The sequence below is a fragment of the Mobula birostris genome, chromosome 14 (genome assembly GCF_030028105.1).
Source record: "Mobula birostris isolate sMobBir1 chromosome 14, sMobBir1.hap1, whole genome shotgun sequence".
NCBI classification, from domain to species: domain Eukaryota; kingdom Metazoa; phylum Chordata; class Chondrichthyes; order Myliobatiformes; family Myliobatidae; genus Mobula; species Mobula birostris.
The window spans coordinates 56,016,714-56,039,301 of NC_092383.1; the positions used below are offsets into that span (position 1 = coordinate 56,016,714).

Genomic DNA, 22,588 nt, shown 5'->3' on the forward strand with positions numbered 1-22,588 from the left:
CAGTTTCTGATACTTATATGATTTGACATTGTCTTTTGATTATTGAGTTTTGCAACAGCCTTAATTTTCCAGAGCTAAGCACTGGAAAAACTGTAGATATTGCCTTCCATTTCCATCACAGTCTCCACATTCCCAATTGTAACCTTGTCTTCATCCCTAGCCATGGTCACATTCTTTTCAGTTTCTTAATCTTGACCCCAAATTTTATTTTGGATTCTATGTTCTTACGGAGAATACTTCATAATTGTCCATCAGCACTGCATGTCAGATGGTTCATCACTGACATCACCGTGCAAGATTTTATCACCACTGTGTTCCATTATTTAGATATTTTCCAAGTGACCCTCCCATGTTCTGTACTCTACAAACTCCCTGCAAAAACCATCTTGCTGGTTCTCTATTTTTCACACTTGCTTTTTTTTTTGTTTCTCTCACTTGATGCCACAGATCAATAACTGATAAACTTGCATTTAAGTCGTTCAGAACCATCCCCTTCCCCAACCTAACGAAAACTCTGCACTTCTGCTTCTATTATTCCATGTTCTGGAAATCCCTCTAACTCTCAAGATTATCATCTTTCTTTAAAACTCCTTATAAGTCACCTCCTTAATCTTTTTTTCCTGTTCGCTGTGCACCTCTTTGCACCTTCATGTTTCTTTCTGTCTGTGATAAAGATGAATTACAGAGGTAAATTATTGCAATTTTTGAGTACTTTGTAGCTCATCAGAAATTTGAAATGTGAAACTTCAGTTTCATGGTGTGGCAATTCTGCAACTTCCATTTTCCATTTTACTTTGTGTTGTTCAAGAGAGAACTTTACATTTAAAAATATTTGATGTGAAGATGGAAATTGCAATGTTTTTACTATGGTAAAGTCTTGCTGTGCTGACATAACCTCACCCAGGTTAGAGTATGTTAAAAAGTAATTAGGAAACACAGGCAGGTATCCATTTTCTATTCTGTGGGCTGAGATTGATAGATTTCTTGTTGACTATTGCCTGTTGGCTAGGTAAATCCTCAGGTGCCAGCAGTGCACCACAGGGCAGCTTAGCAGAACTGAACAGAATTGTTTAAGCAGGAGGTCTTGAGGAATGTGCTATTCTTGGAACCCAGTTTCATGTAATTTGATTTTCTGCAATATGAAGATATCCTCCACAACAGCAATCCACCAGGTTTTCAGCATAATCAGGTTGCAGTAGAATAGAACACAGTTTTACTTAAAGAAGGAAAGTGAATGAGAACTAATTTAAGCATTTCTTTCTTTGCTGCAACACTAAACAGCTGTGGGTAGGAATGCCAGCCTGGTATGTGGCAGCCTGCCGAGCCAACGTGAAGAGCGGCGCTATCATGTCGGCTTTGTCCGACACAGAAATCCAGAGGGAGATTGGAATCAGCAATCCACTTCACCGACTGAAGCTCCGTCTGGCAATACAGGAGATGGTGTCATTAACAAGTCCATCAGCGCCACCAACGTCAAGAACGGTAAGGCCATGGTGTTATATATACTTTGAATATATCTGTGCAAATGTTTGAAAGCCTGCTTGACAAAATGGAGTGGGGAGAGTTAACATATTCTGCAGGTTCCCTCCCTGGACAGGGACATTGGAATCTTACTAAAAGTGGTCTGTGCTGGTGTAAGAAGAGCAAGATTTGTGTCCTTTAGATTTGCAGTAGCAGATAAGAGGTTAGCAAAGCCAACTGCTAGCTGATAGAGTTCAAACGTTCTGTAGCTTCCCATTTGCTATTACTGAATTGCTGGTTTTTATTGTAAATACTCCTCATTAATTAACCATATGTGACTGAAAAGCAATGTGCCACAGCGATGTGGAAATGGTGATGGTGACCTTTGCTTGTCTTTTCCATGTTCATTTAACAGTGATGAACAGATCTGCTTGCACAGATATAGTGGCAGTGGAGAAATGAAGTGTGCTGACTGACATAACTGAAAGTATATTTATAGTGAAATCCAAGATCCCACAGACTTTCAGTTCACAGTAACTGAAATGTACATAATGTGATGTCATGAATACACGGCAGTTCAACAGATACTGAATATTTGTGTGGTGGCTTCAATAATCAAGGAAATAGTAAATGCAACTGAGATAACTAAGGAAGGGTTATGAAGTGAGTATACTGATGACTTCAAAGGAATTTTAATCAACACATGCTCAGCTTCTTTATCACTTACCAGACCACCTATTAAATAAAAAATAGCAAATGCTAGGTATATGTCAATGAAGTGTCTCTCATTCTTTGATATATTTTCAACTGTACTCAAAATATCTTAAAGCATTATAACTGTTTCATTATCAATATTTTTATAGATAGAATAATCCATTATATGATCAATATCTTATTTCTTAATAAATAGAAATAAAACTGAATAACACTGCCAGTTGAAATCTACAGCTTTCCTACTGATAAAATACGGAATTAATGGAGAGATTTCATTGTGGCGAGATGATATAAAGTACTACATTCAGTTTGTGGTTCATGTTGTCATCCTTGCATTACACTGACTACAAGTACTTCAATTTATGATATATTGAAAAGCTTTATCTTTGAGAAGAAAGATAAAAACATGTAATACTTGAAATTAAAGGGAAATCAGCAGTTTTAAAGGAGTCCTTCCTTTCAAAGATATACGCTGAGTTCTAAAAATGAGATTACATATTGATATCGTATTCTCTTGCTGTAATGTCCATTCATCTACTGTAGTCAGAAGGGTAGTTTTAAAGCCCTGTGCATCATTTCACTGATACGAGTTGCAAGGATTTACTTGTCAAAATAAGTTCAGCTTGAGCTCTGAGTTATGAAGTGCACATTGGTGGAAAGTTTACTCTGGAGACAAATCTGTGCTACAAAACAGAGTTGCCACAAGCAATGCAGACATGTGATGTGGAGCAGTATTTACTGAACCTATCATTCAACAGAAAACTTTTATAGACCCGATATTGGAAATCTACCAGTTAGGAGGTAAATTTCTGAATTGGGTTGTGTTATCAGAAAATAAAATGGACAGAACCGCTGATTTCTGATTTGCTTTGTTACTTACTACTTGCCAACCAGATACACAAAGTAAAAATACTGTATGTTTACCAGTGTGATTCCATTTGAACAAAGCACGCTTATTCTGCATAAGTGAAAACTGACTTCTAATGCAACCTTAAAGCTGAGAATAGAAACGAGGCAGAGGAAAAACACAGCTTACACTTAGAGAACTGATACATTAGCAGTAAGGTGGAAGCCAGATTCAAAGAGAGGCACTTCTGCTGACTTCTACATACACTGTTTCACTTCTACAGCATTGATAGATCAAAAGAAGAGAATGGAATTCATTTTAAAAAACCACATGCTATCCTAAAACTAATTCCCAAGCCTCCCTTTCCTTTCAATGCAGAACATTCTGACAGCTTTTTATCCTGTCGGTCCTAGCTGTCTGGTGATTGTATAAGGTTTTCCCATTCCTGTCAATCTGATATAAATATAAATCACAACAGTTGTTCATCTTGCCAAGTTGCTTTAGGGAACCTCCCTTGTGCTGAACATAGAACATAGAATAGTACAGCACAGTACAGGCCCTTCGGCCCACAATGTTGTGCTGACCCTCAAACCCAACCTCCCATATAAGCCCCCACCTTGAATTCCTCCATATACCTGTCTAGTAGTCTCTTAAACTTCACTAGTGTATCTGCCTCCACCACTGACTCAGGCAGTGCATTCCACGCACCAACCACTCTCTGAGTAAAAAACCTTTCTCTAATATCGCCCTTGAACTTCCCACCCCTTAACTTAAAGCCATGTCCTCTTGTATTGAGCAGTCGTGCCCTGGGGAAGAGGCGCTGGCTATCTACTCTGTCTATTCCTCTTATTATCTTGTACACCTCTATCATGTCTCCTCTCATTCTTCTTCTCTCCAAAGAGTAAAGCCCTAGCTCCCCTAATCTCTGATCGTAATCCATACGCTCTAAACCAGGCAGCATCCTGGTAAATCTCCTCTGTACCATTTCCAATGCTTCCACATCCTTCCTATAGTGAGGCGACCAGAACTGGACACAGTACTCCAAGTGTGGTGGATTTGGAGCTGTGGACACACCCTTTGGGGAAGTGAGAGATCTGGTCATTCCAGGCCTCGGAAAGCAGATCTTTTGCAAGGATCATAAAGGATTCTTAGTATTGAAGTCTGAAGTCCAAATTCTCCAGTTATTTTTCCCTGTTACAGAAGTAACTGAGTGTGAATGGTCTCCAAAGTGCTTAATTTACATAATTATATGCTATTTATTATGGTACTGACCATATATGCAAAGTGTATTTTCAATTAACTTCCTCTTACTTTACTTCATCCTTTTGTATAATGCTTTTCTTCTCTAAACTGCTTACTGGACTGTCCTTGTGCTCTCTGGGCCTTTTACATAGTCTTCTGGAAATGTCTGGGTGACTCATGAGGAAATGGAAAACCTGGCGGCTTCAGCAAAAACGGTTAGTCTATCTCTGTCCAACTTTATTGCATTACTGTGTCTTCGTGATCATTTTCATTTAACTCTTTTCAACCTCTTGTCTTTTATCTGCTTGTAATTTATCACCAACAAGAAATGACTAATTATTTCTTGCTAACAGGGATTTGACTTGTTTTGTGTTGAGGCATCTTCTCCCATTTGTGAAGTATTTTGTAACTTGGAAAGTCCTGGTATGGGAACAGAATGAATTTTAGAAATACAGTAAACACCATAGATTAAATGAAAACATCTGCAAGTGGCAATAATCTTTATGGTGGTAAGCTTTTCTCACATAGGAAAACATCTCACTAAAAGCATTGTTGATAGTTATTAGACAGGGAGTGGAGTTAGAGAGGATGTCATCTGCCTTTCATCATGCAATGGTGCAGGGATATCATACAATGTATGGGGAAATAGATAACAACAGCACAAACGAAGAATTATATATCCAGGTTTTCCATGAATAAAATTAATTGAATTCTTCAACACACAAAGTCTCCACATAATTCATTTATTTCTTGTTAATTTGTGGTGGGTGATGAAAGACTTGGTGGCTTTGTGGGTTGGAATCATCTTTTTCACTTTAATGGTCAGATAATCCTGTTTGCTTCCATTTGTCACGTAATGTCCTTGAATTTAAACATAAATGTAGCCCGGGAAATGTGTTTAAAAATCACATTAGAGTTGTAATGTCATGGGCATGAAGAGGTCATTCAGCCCACCATGCCCATGTTAACCATTGGGCATGTTTCTGTATTAATCCCACCTTACACCACTTGGCTTGTAGCCTTCTAGGCAATTCAAATACTCATCTAGACCCTTCTTAAATGTGGTTTGTAAACCTGCTTCTACCACTATCGCAAGCAGTGCATTCTTGGAACTCATCATTGTCTGGGTGAAAAATCCCTCTGAATCTTTTACCCCTTGTCCCAAATATATGTCCTCTAGTTTATCTACACCGGATACAGCAGGAATAATTTCTTGCAGACTTTCTATAGACCTCATCATCTAAGTCAATCATGTCCCCCTTTAACACCCTCCGCTCCAGGGTAGAGACCTATCCTATCTGGTCTCAACTCATAACTGAAATATTCTATCCCAGACAAAATCCTGGTGAATCTTTTTTGCAAAACTCTCACATACTTCCAATATACTCAAAGTAAGAATAATGTAAACTCCTCTGATAGACTGCAGGCTAATTGACCATCGGTAAAGGATGAGGCCAAGAGGAAACTGCACTGTTATGTTATAGTTGCTGTTGTGAAACTGAAAGTTAAAGTAAAGTGTGTTGAGCTAGTGGAGTGAAAGGGTGTGTATTCTGTATCAAACCCAGGCATCTTTTTATTTAGATGTTATTGATTAAAACAGCATTGATTATTTTAGTTCATTACCTGAATGGCCACAAATGAAGAATTAAATACAATTTTTCTTCAACACAAGATGGAAATGAAGCTTCCCACTATGAGCATTTTAAGATTATAGCCTTCCTTGCAGCACTTGGCTGTTTGGAGTTATAATTTATTTTACTGTGATCACACAGAAAGTTTCACTATGTGCTTTGCATATTTGTTTGAAGACTCAGTGTTTTCTGCATAATTAATTGTTATAGATTAAAGAAATAAGGAGACATTATTTAGTAAGTGTTACTTTAAACAAAGTGCTTAATACAAATATATCAATATGTTTGATACAAATTTCTAGCATAGAAAGTCATTGAATGTATTTAGGCAATCTCTATTCTTTTTGAGGTTCTAATATCCATAGTAAATCAAGCTCTGATTATATTGCCTGAGTTAGGGTCTCGATTGTGTACCTTGTCTATATTGCTGAATCAAATGAGCTTTAGCAATATAAACTTAACTGTAATTATCTGCACTGAATTGAACATCTTTTACAATTATTATAAATTTTAATATTTTAATAAATCAGACTGTATGCAGTTAGATGTTTTCTAAAGTTAAGTGATTTTAACCCTTGGCGATAAGCAGCTATTCACTACCACTGTCTGTTTCGGCTCTTGAGCCAATGTTCTATCTGTATAAGAATGACCTCTTTAATCCCAAATGATGAATATATGGTATATTATTAAGAGCAGTACTCAGATGCAATAATGAAGGAATGCTGCCCTCTCAGCCCATGGATTTCCAGTGATTGGCCTGATTATATTTCCTTTATTGAAATATAGGCAATTAAGTCAACTCGAGTGAGATGCAGTTTTCTTGTCTGTTTGTATTTCATTTGCCATATAATGGAAATGTAACAGTTTTTGGGCTGCAGTTATCCAGGCACTGTTACTATCTGTACAGAACGTGTTTGTTTATTACAATGTTTGACTAATCGAATTGCTGAACTTCCCATTCTACATTAACTTTTGTTATGTGTCATGCAAAAAGTGCTCATGAGGTGAAATAATGTTCTAGCCTAGGAATTCTAGGATTTTTTTGGTCGAACTAATCAAATTTTTTCACTTTCTATTTTTCTGCTAATACTTTTACTAACTTGCTAACCTATTAGGAGAATGAGGAGGGCAGTTGGGCTCAGGTGAGTGTACTAAATATTTGAATAAATTTCAGGTTTACTTGTAACTACTGTACTATGTATATTAAATCTTTCTGAACTGTCAACTCAACAATTCAATCCCCCATCCATTCCCCTCACCCTAATTTCCAAATGCAAGATCTCAGTACTGAGATCTTTAAATGTACCTTGTAGCTACAACCTAAAATTCAGAACCTTTAGGTTTTGAGGTGTTAAAGTACATGGAACCCAAATGCACAACAGAATTGTGGAGACCTCTTACATTTATTTGATTTTCATAACTGAATTATCAAGCAAATAAGGGAAAACAGAGAAGTCATTTATATTTATACTCGGTTTCTACCAGCAAATTAAGTTGCGATGCTGACAAGGATGAAATATTGCAGTTTGAGTGAAATATATATAATAGAACATCTAGCTGACAGTTGTTTTCTATCCTTGAATATGAAAAATGGGTGGTTGGATTAGTGTTGATGAGCTAGAATCTGTGAATCAAACTTCAAAGGAAGAGCCTTCAGGAGAGATTACATACAGACCAAAACGTAGAATTCAGGAAGAACCCAGTGGATAAAGCAACATCTGTGGAGGCAAGAGCTGTGGGTTTACATTTTGGACCCTGTTTCTGGTCCTGATATGATATAGGGCTTTGACCCAAAATGCTGACTTGCACCTTTTGAGCTGCTGTGTTGGTTGGGTGGTTGAATTTAACCTGCTTGTTTTTACATTGTTTTTGCCCTAGATTCTAACTAGTCTTTACACATGGAACAACTCTATCACCAACAAGTTTTGAATCCTATCTAGTGATAATTTGAATTTGAATTTAATTAAATCTTACATCCACCCCACAGCGTGAGGGAGAAAAATCTTTGCGTTATGATTCCATCGCAATGTACAGACATGTGAATTTATAAGTCTAATGGTTTGTAGAAAGAAGCTGTCCCGTAGCCTGTTGGTCCTGGCTTTAATGCTGCGATACCATTTGCCAGATGGAAGCAGCTGAAATAATTTATGGTTTGGGTGACTGGTGTCCCTGCCGATCTTCCAGGCCTTCTTTACACACCTGCTGCTGTAAATATCCTCAGTGAAGGGAGGTTCACATCCACATATGCACTGGGCTGTCCATACCACTCTCTGCAGTGCCTAGCAATCAAGGTTGGTGCAGTTCCCATACCTGGTGGTGATACAGCCGGTCAAGATGCTCTCAGTGGTGGCCCTGTAGAAAGTCTTGAAGGTTTGGGGATCATGCCAAATTTCTTCAGTCGCCTGACGTGGAAGAAACACTGTGTGCTTTTTTTGCCACACAGCCAATGTGTACAGTCAAGGTGAGATCTTTGGTGATGTGTATACACATTCACCCTCGCAACTGCAGTCCCATTGATGTTGATTGGGGTGAACCTGTCTCCGTTCCTCATGATTGGCTCTTTTGTTTTTTGGACATCGAGGGAGAGGTTGTTATCCTGGCACCACTGTGTCAGGGTATTAACCTCTCCTCTGAGGCTATCTCGTCACCGCTAGAAATAAGGCTGATCAATGTTGTGTCATCTGCGAATTTGATCAGCAGATTGGAGCTATGTGTGGCAGCACAGTCATGGGTGTAAAGGGAGTAGAAGAGAGGGCTCAGGACACAACCCTGGGGGTACCTGTGTCGAGGGTCCGAGGAACTAATGCACTAAAGGCAGTCTATAACTATTGGACTAATATCTTGGTTACAGCTTCAAGATTTCAAATACTTCAACCATTTACCATAATAAAATGTTGTATTAAACACTTGGAGGGAATCCAAAAGGATGGAAGCAGCTGTTACAGCCTGGCTTTCGGATTGAATTCATATGCTCATCTGCCTGCCTGTTCCATTTAGTTTGCTTTTCTGAGCAAATCCAGCATGTTACTCATTACTCCACACAAGTTATTGTTGTGAATGCTGTTTTTTTTTTCATTTTACCAGTAATTTCATTGTTAGTTTCGTTACATTTAAAGGCATCTATTAAAAGGCATCCAGAAGGCAAGCTGATCTCCACTGTTCGTATGTGGTTTTGAGCATGGCTGTAATTTTTAACCAATCAAGTTTGAAGCCACAGATCAGGCCCATCTGATTGTGGAGAGAGTAGGTAGGCTTTACATGACGTGAAACATTAGTGGATGTTTCTCATGTAAATCAAATCCTTAGAAAGAGCTGATGTATGATCAGAAGATGTTTAGAACCCTTGTGAGTGGAGTAAAGAAAATACAAGGGTAAAAAGACTCTGATGGGAGTTATATACAGTGCCTAATACAAAGTTTTCACCCCCTCCACCCTTGGAAGTAGTCATATTTTATTGCTTTACTACATTGAATCACAGTGGATTTCATTTGCCATTTGTATCAAAGTGAAAACAGATCTCTACAAAGTGATTTAAATTAATTACAAATATAAGACACAAAATAATTGATTGTGTAAATATTCTCCCCCTTTAATATGACACACGAGACCATCACTGGTGCAGCCAAATGGTTTTAGAAGTCACATAATTAGTTAAATGGAGATCTGTTTTTGGAAATCTGTGTGCAGTCAAGCTGTTTCAATTAATTGTAGTAAAAATACACCTGTATCTGGAAGATCAGTATCCTGGCAACAACAAAAGAATACTCCAAGCAACTCTGGGAAAGGGTTATTGAAAAATGCAAGTCAAGAGATGGATACAAGGAAATTTCCTAGACACTGAATATCCCTTGGAGTACAGTTAAGTCAATCACCAAGAAATGGAAAGAATATAGCACAGCTGTAAATCTGCCTAGAGCAAGCTGTCCTCATAAACTGAGAGACCGTGCAAGAAGGGTACTAGTGAGGGAGGCCACAAGAGACCTATGATAGTTCTGGAGGAGTTACAAGCTTCAGTAGCTGAGATGGAAGGACTGCACATACAACTGTTTCTCGGGTGTTTCACCATTGGAGCTTTATGGGAGAGCGGCAAAGAGAAAGCCACTGTTGAGAAAAACTCACATGAAATCTCTACTAGAGTTTGCCAGAAGGCATATGGGAGACTCTGAAGTCAGCTGGAAGGAGGTTCTATGGTCCGATAAAATCAAAATTGAGCTTTTTTGGGTATCAGACTAAACGCTATGTTTGGTGTAAGCCAAACATCACACATCATCACAAACACAGCATCCCTACCATGAAGCATGGTGGTGACTGCATCATGTTGTGGAATTTGTGGCTGGACTTGAAGAGGGCTGTTCACTCATGATCCCAGTGCAATCTGACAGAGCTTGAGCTTTTTTTGTAAAGAAGAATAGGGAAAAATTGCAGTGTCCCGATGTGCAAAGCTGATGGAAACCTATCCACACAGACTCAAGGCTGTAATTGTTGACAAAGGTATATCTACTGACTTGAAGGGGGGTGAGTAATTAAGCAATCAATTACTTAGTGTTTAATAATTGTAATAAATTTGTAGAAATTTTTTTCACTTTGAATCGAAAGAGTGTTTTCAATTGATCAGTGTCCAAAAAGTTGAATTAAATCCATTGTGATTCAATGTTGTAAAGCAATAAAACATGAAAAATTCCAAGGGGGGATGTGTACATTTTATAGGTACTGTACAGGCCTCTGAATAGTAGCCAGGATGCGGAATACAAATTACAATGAGAGACAGAAAAGCCATATCAAAAGGGCAATGTTACGATAGTTATAGGGGATTTCAATATGCAGGTAGATTGATAAAATCAGGTTGGTGCTGGATCCCAAGAAATGGAATTTCTACGATGCCTACAAGATATCGTTTTAAGAGTAGCTTGTGGTTGAGCCCACTAGGGGAAAGTCAATTCTGGATTAAGTGTTGTGTAATAAGCTAGATTTGATTAGTGAGCTTAAGGTAAAGGAACCCTTACGAGGCACTGATCATAACATGATAGAGTTCACCCTAGAGTTTGAGAGGCAGAAGCTAAAGTCAAACATATTAGTAATACAGTGGAGTAAAGTGAATTACAGAGGCAGGAGAGAGGAGCTGACCAAAATTCATTGAAAAGGGACACTGATGAGAGAAAAGCAATTACTCAAGTTTCTGGAAGGAATTTGGAAGTGCAAGATAGATTGATCCCAAAGAAGAAGTAATCTAAAGGGAAGATGAGACAACCGTGGCTAACAATAGAAGTCAAAGACAGTATAAAAGCAAAAGAGGGACAACAGAAAACCAATTTAAAAAGCCATACAGGGAGGAAAGTTGAAATATGAAGGTAAAGTAACCAATAATGTAAAAAGAATACCAAAAGTTTTTCCAGATATATAAAGAGTAAAAGAGAAACAAGAGTGGATATTGGACTGGAAAATGATGCTGCAGAGTCATAGAGTTAGAAAAAAGTACAGCATAGAAACAGGCCCTTCAGCCCATCTAGTCCATGTCAAAACCATTTAAACTGCCTACTCCCATTAACCTGCACCGGGACCATAGTCATCCACACCACGAACATCCATGTACCTATCCAAGCTTTACTTAAACATTGAAGTTGATGTTACTGTGTGGCCTAGTACAGCTCTTACACCATATACAAGTTTTCTGATGACACCACTGTTGTGGGCTGTGTCAAAGATGGTGATGAATCAGCATACAGGGGATAGATTGTAAATTTGGCCGAGTGGTGTAATAACAACAGCCTCTCACTCAATGTCAATAAGATCAAGGAACTGATTGTAGACTTTAGGAGAGGGAAACCAGAGGTCCATAAGCCAGTACTTAATGGAGGATCAGAGATGGAGAGGGTCAGTAACTTTAAATTCCAAGGTGTTATTATCTCTGAGGACCGGTCCTAGACCCATCATACAAATATAATTGCACAGAAAGCACAACAGTGCCTCTACTTCCTCTGGTGTCTGCAGAGGTTTGGCTCTTCATCAAAAACCTTGGCAAACTTCTATAGATGTGTGATGGAAAGTGTACTGACTGGCTACATTACGACCTGGTATGGGTGCACCAATGCCTTTGATCAGAAAATCCTACAAATGGCAATGGATTTGGCCCAGTACATCACGGGTAAAGCACTCCCAACCACTGAGCACATCTACCTGAAACATTGTCACAGAAAAGCAGCATCCATCATTAAACTGCTGGTGAACGCAGCAGGCCAGGCAGCATCTCTAGGAAGAGGTACAGTCGACGTTCAGGCTGAGACCCTTCGTAAGGACGAAGGTTCTCGGCCTGAAATGTTGACTGTACCTCTTCCTAGAGATGCTGCCTGGCCTGCTGCATTCACCAGCAACTTTGATGTGTGTTGCTTGAATTTCCAGCATCTGCAGAATTCCTCGTGTTTGCATCCATCATTAAAGATCGTCACCACCCAGGCCATGCTTTTTCTCACTGCTGCTATCACTTAGAAAGTACAAGTGCTTCAGGACTCGCATCACCAGGTTCAAGAGCAGTTACTACCCTGCAATCATCTTGCCCTTGAGCAAAAGATATATATATATCAGATGGTCTCACTTCCTACATCTGATGGTCTCACTTTAAGAAATCTTTATCTTATTATATAATACTCGTTATTTATTGCTAATTACTTATATTTGCACAGTTTGTTGTTCATTGATCCTGTTTACAGTTATGATTCTATAGATTTGCTAAGTATGCCCGCAGGAAAAAGAACCTCAGGGTTGCATGTGATGACATGCAGTGCTCTGATAATAATTTTTACTTTAAACTTTGAAACTTGAAATCGAGTTTGAATGTACCACTTGAGCTGGCAACTCATTCCACATTCTCTGAGTGAAGAAGTTTCCCCTCATGTTCCCCTTAAACTTTTCACATTTCGCCCTTAACCCATGATGTTTCGTTGTAGTCCAACCCAACCTCAGTAGGAAAAGCCTGCTTACATTTACCCGATCAATACCCGTCATAATTTTGTATAGACAGGTAGTAATTGAGGACAAAGAAATGGCAAATTAACTTAATAAATATTTTGTGTCAGTCTTCACTGTAGAGGACACTAGCAGAATGCCAGAACTTCAAGGGTGTCAGGAGACAGAAGTGAAAGTAGCTGCTGTTACTAGGGAGAAGGTGATTGGGAAGCTGAAAGGTCTGAAGGTAGATAAGTCACCTGGACCAGATGGAATATACCCCAGGGTTCTGAAAGAGGTGGCTGAAGATATTATGGAGGCCTTAGTAATGATCTTTCAAGAATCACTAGAATCTGGAATGGCTCCAGAGGACTGGAAAATAGTAAATGTAACTCCACTCTTAAAGAAGGGAGGGAGGTTGAAGAAAGGAAATTATAGACCAGTTAGCCTGACTTCAATGGTTGGCAGGATGTTGGAGTCCATTATTAAAGATGAAGTTTCGTGGTACTTGGAGGCACATGATAATATAGGCAAAGTCAGCTTGGTTTCCTTAAGGGGAAATCTTGCCTGACAAATCTGCTGGAATCTGTTGGAAATAACAAGCAGGATAGACAAAGGAGTGTCATTGGACATTGTGTACTTGGATTTTCAGAAGACCTTTGACAAGGTGCTGCAACTGAGGCTGCTTAACAAGATAAGTGCTGATAGGCCAGTACTCGCTGGAGTTTAGAAGAATGAGGATTATCTCATTGAAACCTATCAAATATTGAAAAGTCCAGATGTTGAGAAGATGTTTCTTATAGAGGGAGGGCTCTAGTTCCAAAGGGCACGGCCTCAGAATAGAGGGACATCCATATGGAAAAGAGATGAGGAGGGATTTTTTTAACCAGAGGGTGGTGAACCTCTGGAATTATTTACCACAGGGAGTTGTAGAGGCTACGCCATTGGGTATACGTAAAGCGAAGGTTGACAGGTTCTTGATTATTAATGGTGTCAGAGGTTGCAGGGAGAAGGCAGGAGAATGAGGCTGAGAGGGTTAATAAATCAGTCAAGAGGGCAGACTCAGTGGGCCAAATGGCTAATTCTGCTCCCATGTCTTATTTACTGATGCTTCTGTATGCTGGCTCAATAATAGAGTATATTGCTCTACTCAGACTTCCTCAATAAGCTTGAATTATGATCTTCAATCATTTTATACAAATATGAAATAGTAGAGGTTGGCTATTTTCAAATCTTGCTTATGAACAGATACTTGAACCAGGATGCTTCCTTAATCTAGTTACTTCTTTAGATGTTAGTTTAGATTTGTGTATGTGACTGAGAGAACTCAGGCCATCATTCTCATATAGTATGCTTCTACCATAAGTGGCTAATTCTGTATTGTACCTCTTACTAGACTCTGGCTTATGGAGATATGAACCACGAGTGGATTGGTAATGAATGGCTTCCCAGTCTTGGATTGCCTCAGTATCGTAGCTATTTCATGGAGTGCTTAGTGGATGCACGAATGCTTGACCATTTAACCAAGAAAGACCTGCGAATGCATCTGAAGATGGTTGATAGCTTTCATCGGTAAGATTTGGTGCTTTACTGTATTATGCCTTGAGTAATTAGTCATTGAATAATAGAGCACAGAAACAGGGCCTTCAATATGTTAATGCTCACCATCAAGTACCTATGTATCATAATGTCATTTAGCAGTAGTCGGTCCATGGGAATTCAAATGTTCACCCAGGTACTTCTTAAAGTTGTGAGAGTACTTGACTCCTCTACCCACTCAGCCAATACATTCCAGACTTCAGCTATCCTCTGGAATGAACATATTCTCTTCAGATCTCTTCTAAATCTCTTCTAAAACAGAGGAGATGTCAGGGCTAAGTTTTTTGTGCAGAGATTGGTGTGTGTGTGGAATGGGCTGCCGGCGACGATGGTGGAGGTGGATAAGATAGGGTCTTTTAAGAGACTCCTGGACAGGTACATGGAGCTTTAAAAAATAGAGGGCTATGGGTAACCCTAGGTAAGTTCCAAAGTAAGTACATGTTCGGCACAGAATTGTGGGCCAGAGGGCCAATATTGTGCTGTAGGCTTTCTATGTCTCTATGTTTTTATGTTAAATCTCTTAACATGTATCTTAAAGCTATGTCATCTGGCTTATAAATTTTTGCCTTGGGGAAAAAATTCTTCCTATCTATGTCTCTCATAGTTCTGTATCCCTCTGTCAGTTTCTCCCTCAGCCTTATCTGCTACCAGGAATACAAACCCAGCTGCTTCTCATAACCGAAATGTTCTATCCCAAGCAACATCCTGGTGTTACACAACCTACCCAGCTCCAGCAAGTCATTTCTGTAGTGCAGTGAACAGAACTGCATACACTATCCAGCTCTATCCTAACCAGTGTTATTTAAAGCTGCTCCAAGAACTTCTGACTCTGGTATTCAGTGCCCTGGCTATTGAAGTCAAGCATTCCATCTGCCTTCTTCATCATCCTATCTATCTTTGTTGTCACTTTCTGGGCTCTATAGACCTGTACACAAGTTTCCTTTTGTTCCTCATTTAATATGGCTCAGCAACATTATCTCCTCCACAATCACCATCAGCACAGGAGCACCACAGGGCAGAGTGCTTACCCTCCTGCTCAACTCACATTACCCTTATGATTGTGTGGCTAAGTGCATCCCCAGTGCTCCTTTTAAGTTTGCTGATAACAGCACTGATGTTGACTGGATCAAAGGCGGTGACGAATTGACATAAAGGAGGGAGACTGAAAATCAGAATCAGGTTTATTATCACTGGCACGTGCCATTACGTGTTGCTTTGTGGCAGCAGTACATTGCAATACATAATAAAAAACATAATAAACTGCAATCAGAAGTATACTGTATGTAAAAAAAAGTTAAATTTAATAAGTTATGCAAAAAGTGAGCAAAAAATTGGTGAGGTTTTGTTCATGGATTCAGAAATCTGATGGCAGAAGGGAAGAAGCTGTTCCTGAAACACTGAATGTGCACCTTCAGTCTCCTGTACCACCTCCTTGATGGTGGCAATGAGAAGTGGGCTTGTGCTGGACGATGAGTCCGTAATGATGGATGCCACCTTTTGAAGGTGTCCTGGATGCTGGGAAGGCTCGTGCCCATGATGGAGTTTATAACTTTCTTCAGCTTTTTTCCAATCCTGTGCAACAGCCCCTCCATACCAGATGGTGATACAATCAGTTAGAATGCTCTCCACTGTATATCTGTAGAAATGTGTCAGTATCATTTGTGACATCTCAAACGCCTAATGAAATATAGCTACTGTCATGCTTTCTTCATTGTTGCTTCAATATTTTAGTGCAGGATAAATCTCCAGAAATGTTGACACCTGAGAACTTGAAACTGCTGACCATTTTCACTGCTGATCTTTCAGTGAGGACTAGTGTCTGTTACCTTGACTTCCCCTTCTTGAAGGCCATAATCATTGCCTTACTGACATCGAGAGGAAAATTGTTGTTACAACACCACTCAACCACTCACACAAGACTCAGCAATCTGTCTTGCTGTTGTATGCTTCCTCGTCACCATTTGAAAATCTGCCACCAATAGTTGTGTCATCAGTAAATTTATGTTGTCTCACTCAACATCAGCAAAACAAAGAGCTAATAATCAACCACAGAAGGAAGAAACCAGATGTCCATAAACCAGTCCTCGTTAGGAGGACAGGGGTGGAGAGGGTCAGTAGCTTTAAATTCCTTGGTGTCAACATATCAGAAGATCTGTCTTGGGACCAGCACATAAAGGTCATCACAAAGAAGGAACAACAGTGTCTCTGTTTTCTTAGAGGTTTGTGTAGATTTGACATGTCTCCAAAAACATTGACAAACTTCTATAAATGCACAGTGGACAATCTGAAAGCACCATGGCCCAGGAAGGGAAAAGGTGACAGAAAGTCCTGGATACATCCCAGTTCATTACAAGCAAAGCCTTCCCCACCATTGAATATATTTACATGGAGCACTGCCATAACAGAGTAGCATCGATCATCAAACACCACCACCATCCAGACCATGTCCTGTTCTCCCTACTATCATCGGGCTGGAGGTACAGAACTCTTAAGGGCCCAACTGCCAGGTTCAGGAACAGCTGTTACCTTCCAATCATCAGGTTCCTAAACTGCTGTGGATATTTATCACCGTATTCCACAACCTACAGGTGCACTTTCAAGGACTTTTTACAACTCATGTTCTCAGTATTATTTTTATTTGCAGTTTGTCCTCTTTTGAAGTACCTTTTGAGAATAGGTTGAGTGTACCTGGCCTTTTCTCCTTGGAGTGATGAAGGATGAGAGGTGACCTGATCAAGGTGTATAAGATGATGAGGGGCATTGATTGTGTGGATAGCCAGAGGCTTTGTTCCCACAGCTGAAATGGCTAACACAAGGGGGCATGGTTTTAAGGTGTTTGGAAATAGGTATCAGAGGTAAATTTTTCACTGGGAGGGTGGTGGGTACGTGGAATTCACTGCCGGCAGCGATGCTGGAAGCAGATACAATAGGGTCTTTTAAGAGCCTCTTGGATAGGTACATGGAGCTTTGAAAAATAGAGGGCTATGCGCAAGGGAAATTCCACGTAGTGTCTAGAGTAGGTTACATGGTCGGCACAACATTGTGGGCCAAAGGGCCTGTAATGTGCTGGAAATTTCTGTGTTCTATGTTCTATGTTTTTACACACCAGTTGTTCGTTGGGTACTATGTGAATGCTCCAGCTCTCTAAGTAGCACCAGGGGATTTCACATTTAGCCCTGAGGGCAGAGATTTGCCATCTGATTCAAAAGATGCTATTTTTAAAAACATTGCATTTCTTCACTTTTACTTAGATTATTTCTTGATGCCTCTGAGGGATGGCTTCAACTTGCAACCTTCTGACTCGAGTGAAGCTGCCAGCACAAAGCCAAGGGGATCATGTCTTTAATAAATGGCCTGTGTATCATTTTTACTGAATGATATGTTTTGTTCCCAGCACGTGTTTACATTACGGTATAATGTGTCTAAAGAGATTAAACTACGACAGAAAGGAGCTAGAACGGAGGAGAGAAGAAAGCCAACATGAAATTAAAGGTTAGTTTGTTCGAAATATCACTGTCATTCAATTTCCCTGTTTATTAAAGTGTCAGTGTGAATTTTCAACATTGTTTGAACAACCAAATACCACGTTTTATTCCATCATTCTCTTCTGTTCCTTTCCATATAATGATGAGGATAATCCCGTTTTATTATGAACATTCAGACTGTCTATGGTACAGAACATTCAAGTGCTATTCATAGATTGACCAGCAGATCTTGCATGTGAAGTTGGGTGGGTACAAAGGAATTGTTCAATACTGCCATCTTATGACCAGACTAATGGAACTTCTAGAACTTAATTAAATGAATCATTTTGAACAAGAGAGTCATTTTCAAAATCTCAGTTCTTTCCATGGTCTTAGTTTGCTGAATGGAAATATGTTTCTCGAAGATAAATTAGCTCAATTTTGTGAAGAAAATTAAGCTGCAACTATTTTAAGCAGGAGAGTTTTATAAATGTTTGTTATAAGCTTCAGGGTCATAGTAGTATTCTGTTTACTCCATGTAGATCGCTTTGTATTTGTAATTAAATGTGATGCAGACACATTGGACTTGCAACACATACACACTTGGACACATGGCACAGGTGTTCATTGAATGGATATTTGTTACATTAGTCTGGTCTCCCTCAACCCACCTCTCCCCACCCCCCCTTCCCAACACTCCCTCCATCTCCCCAACGCTCCTCTCTCCCCTCTCTCCTCTCTCCCCCCCCTCCACCCCTTCCCTCTCCCCAACACCCCTTCTCCCCCACCCCTCTTCCCCCACCCTTCTTTCCCCAACCCCTTCCCCTCTTTCTCTATCCCTCTCTTCCTGGCCCACCCTTTAACCCCGCCCTTCTCTCCCCCTCCCCCACTGCCCCCTTCCTCCCGCTCCTCCCTCCCTCCTCTCTCTCTACACCCTCCCCTCTACTCTCCCATCTCCAGCTCTCTTTCCCCCCACATCCCGCTACCCTTCTCTCCCCCACACCCCTCACTTCCCTTCTGTCGTCACACCCTTCTCTCCCTCACTCTTCCCCCTCCCCTACCCCTCCACCCTCCACCTCAACCCCCCTCCTCCACCTCATCCTCACCCTTTCCTCCACATCACCCCCTCCTCCACCTCACCCTCATCCCCTCCTCCACATCACCCCTCCCCCACATCACCCCCCTCCACCTCACCCCATCCTCTCCCTCACCATCCACCCCCTCCCTTTCCCCTCCCCTTTGCCCCCTCGCCCTCACCCCCTCTTCCTCCTCACCCCCTCCTCCTCCTCACACCCCTCCTCCTCCTTGTCCCCCTTCCCGCCACCTCCATCCACCCCTTCCCCCCTCTCCTCCACTGGATGAGTGAAGCATCGCACTGGAGTAACCACAGCTGGATTTGATACTGAATCTGAATAACAAACCAGCAGGTTATTTGTTTAATGTGCTCAGCTGTTCAATTTGAATATAGAGACGTAAACAAAATATGTTTTTTATATTTATTTTTATGTAAAGCTTCTTTGAAATGTGGATGAAGAAAGTTATGCTCCCATTGTTTTTCCGTTTATTTCATTCACCTGTGGCTCCTGATGCTACTTTCTCGTAATTCTGTTCCACTAAAAGAATATTTATAATCCACACCAAGTCATCTAATTTGTACAGCTGAATTACTGGACCATATTTCTTGAAGAGCAATGTAATCAGTCTGAAGTAATCCTCAGCAAAGCCATTTACTGTGTGTTATTCAGAAAAATGTCTGTAGTGCTGAACACACAACTATGCATGTAATATGGGTCTCCCCAGAAATGATATAATTGCCTCTATACAAGTAACACAAATTGCTGGAGGAAATCAGCAAGTCAGGCAGCATCTATGGAAATGAACAAACAGTTTAAGTTTACATCCAAAATCCCTCACTGGGGCTGGAAAGGAGGGAGGAAGACATCAGAACCAGAAGGTGGGGAAAGGTACAAGCTACAAGCTAGATGATGATAGATGCAACTACTGATCACCTTCTAGCTCGTACTCCATATGTACTCTGAGGTCCTGATGAAGCATCTCAGCCCGCAACATCAACTGTTTATTCATTTCCATCGATGCTGCCTTAACTGCTGAATTCCTCCAGCATTTTGTGTGTACTGCTCTGGATTTCCAGCATCTGCAGAATCTCTTCTGTTTATGGTGAAAATAACATTTATTTTACTCTCAATCAATGACTTGTGTTTGACTTTGGCCTAGATGTGTTGGTGTGGACTAATGACCAAGTCATTCACTGGGTGCAATCTGTTGGACTTCGTGAGTATGCAAACAACATTCTTGAAAGTGGAGTACATGGAGCCTTGATAGCCCTAGATGAAAATTTTGATTACAACAGTTTGGCATTACTGTTACAGATTCCCACACAAAATACTCAGGTAACCTAAGGAATAATGCCTTGGCTTCCTTCATTTCTTGAATTTCTGAGTAATTGTGCCACTGTTGAACTGCAAGTTAATTTTTCAATATAAATCTCTTACAGGCAAGGCAGGTCTTGGAGCGTGAATTCAACAACCTGTTGGCCTTAGGAACTGAGCGCAAGTTGGATGATGTGAGTATTAGGGATTCTTTCGGAATTCCCTATGGGAAAAGTGAGGTGTGAAGTTTGTGTTGTCTGATTATGTTAAACTGTTGGCCTACAGTTGCCAAGAGTTGGATTCAAGGGAGAGGTTTACTCTTCATCTCATCAGAAGGGGTTGAGTTTGAATACTTGCTGCATTATCCCTCCTCAGCTCACTGCCAGAGTGAATTGTTTTGATCAAGCATAGGTATTAGCAAGCTGCAGTTTTTAAAGCAACACAAGAAACTGCAGATGCAGGAATCTGGGGCGGAGTATAAACTGCTGGAAGAACTCAGCCAAGCAGCATCAGTGGAGGCAAAGGGAAGATCAACATTTTGTGCTAACACCGTGCAGGACTGATGCAAGGTCTCAACCAAAACACTGGCCACCCTTTGCCTCCACACATGCTGCTTGTCTGGCTGAGTTCTTCCAGCATTTTTTTTTTTTTGCTTCAGCTTTTAAGCTGACAAATAAGAACTGAAACCTGAATTTATATCCATTTTATTTATTTATTTGTTTGTCTGTTTGTTTGGACACCGTGCAGAATAGGCCCTTCAAACCATGCTACCTGCTACCCAGCAATCTCTTGATTAATCCTAGTTTAATCATGGGACAGTTTACAATGACCAATTAATGTACCAACCAATGCGTTTTTGGACTAAGGGAGTAAACCAGAGCCCCGGAGGATACAGACCTGGTCACAGGTATAAACTCCTTACGGGTAGCAGCAAGAATTGAACACAAGTTGCCTGTACTGTAGGGCGTTGTGCTGTTCACTACACTACTGTGCTGTCAAATCCAGTGAAGGATACTGGACTGCTGCACTTAGGAAAATTACGAATAGTAATCTATCTGAAATGGTGACCTTTTTATCATTGTGAAGAGAAATACAAAGTCAGGAATAGAAAGATTGAGCATGGTAGGACTAATGTTCTGAACTGTGTATATTTCAACCTAAGGAGTAAAAGGCAAATGAGCTCAGGGCATGAATCAGCTTGGGGAATTAGGACATTGTAGCCTTGAGTGAGACTTGGTTACAGGAGGGACAGGACTGGTTGTTCAGTGTTCCGGGGTTCCGTTGCTTTGGACATGATAGAGTGAGAGAGATTAAAGGGGGGAGGGGTGGTATTACTAGTCAGGGAAAATATCACGGCAATGCTCAGACAGTCTTTCCGATATACTGAAGAGCTCGTCTAGTGGGTGGAACTGTGGAATAAGAAAGGGATAGCCACATTAATGGCAATATATTACAGACCACCCAACAATCCACAGAGGTTAGAGAAGCAAATCTGTAGAGGCATTGCAGACTGTTGCAGGAAACACGTAAGGTTGTGATAGAGGTGATTGTAACTTTCTAGTTATTGACTGAGACTCCCATACTGTAGAAGGGCTGGGTGAGATAGAGTTTGTCAAATGTATTCATGAAAATTTCCCTAATCAATACCTAGAGGACCTAATCAGAGGTAGTGCAATACTAGGTCTGTTATTATAACCCTACAGACAGCAACTAAAAGTATCATTAGGAGGGAAAATATCAAATATGAAAGCAAGCTAGCAAACAGTATCAAAGCGGATAGTAAAAGCTTTTTCAAATATGTAAAAAATAAAAGAGAGATAGGGGTGGATATAGGACTGCTAGAAAACGAAGCCTGAGAAATAATTACGAGTGCCAAGGAGATGGCAGATGAACTAAATGAGTATTTTGCATCAGTCTTCACTGTGGAAGACACTAGCAGTGTGCTAGATGTTGAAGGGTGTGAGGGAAGAGAAGAGAGTGCCATTATTATTACAAGGGAGAAGGTGCTCAAAAAGCTGAAAGATATAAGGATACATAAGTCAACCGGGCGAGATGAACTACACCTTAGAGTTCTGAAAGAGGTAGCGATTGAGATTGTGGAGGCATGAGAACTGATCTTTCAAAAATCATTGGACTCTGGCATGGTGCCAGAGGACTGGAAAATTGCGAAATGTCACTCTACTCCTTAAGAAAGGAGGAAGGTAACAGAAAGGAAATAATAGAACAGTTAGCCTGAACTCAGTAGTTGGGAAGATGTTGGAGTCAATCGTTAAGGATGAAGTTATGGAGTACTTGGTGACA

At 40.4% G+C, this 22,588-nt stretch overlaps 1 protein-coding gene across 1 annotated transcript in view; it reads left to right on the forward strand.

The window, feature by feature from the left end:
* The window catches only part of ppfia4 (PTPRF interacting protein alpha 4), a 747,438-nt gene that overhangs the window by 707,478 nt on the left and 17,372 nt on the right, over positions 1-22,588 (forward strand). The window contains exons 20-26 of the mRNA XM_072277740.1: positions 1,282-1,482; positions 4,417-4,479; positions 7,011-7,037; positions 14,231-14,406; positions 17,828-17,925; positions 20,133-20,308; positions 20,413-20,481. Coding sequence (XP_072133841.1) covers positions 1,282-1,482; positions 4,417-4,479; positions 7,011-7,037; positions 14,231-14,406; positions 17,828-17,925; positions 20,133-20,308; positions 20,413-20,481 — 810 coding nt within the window. The remainder of the gene's footprint in view (positions 1-1,281; positions 1,483-4,416; positions 4,480-7,010; positions 7,038-14,230; positions 14,407-17,827; positions 17,926-20,132; positions 20,309-20,412; positions 20,482-22,588) is intronic.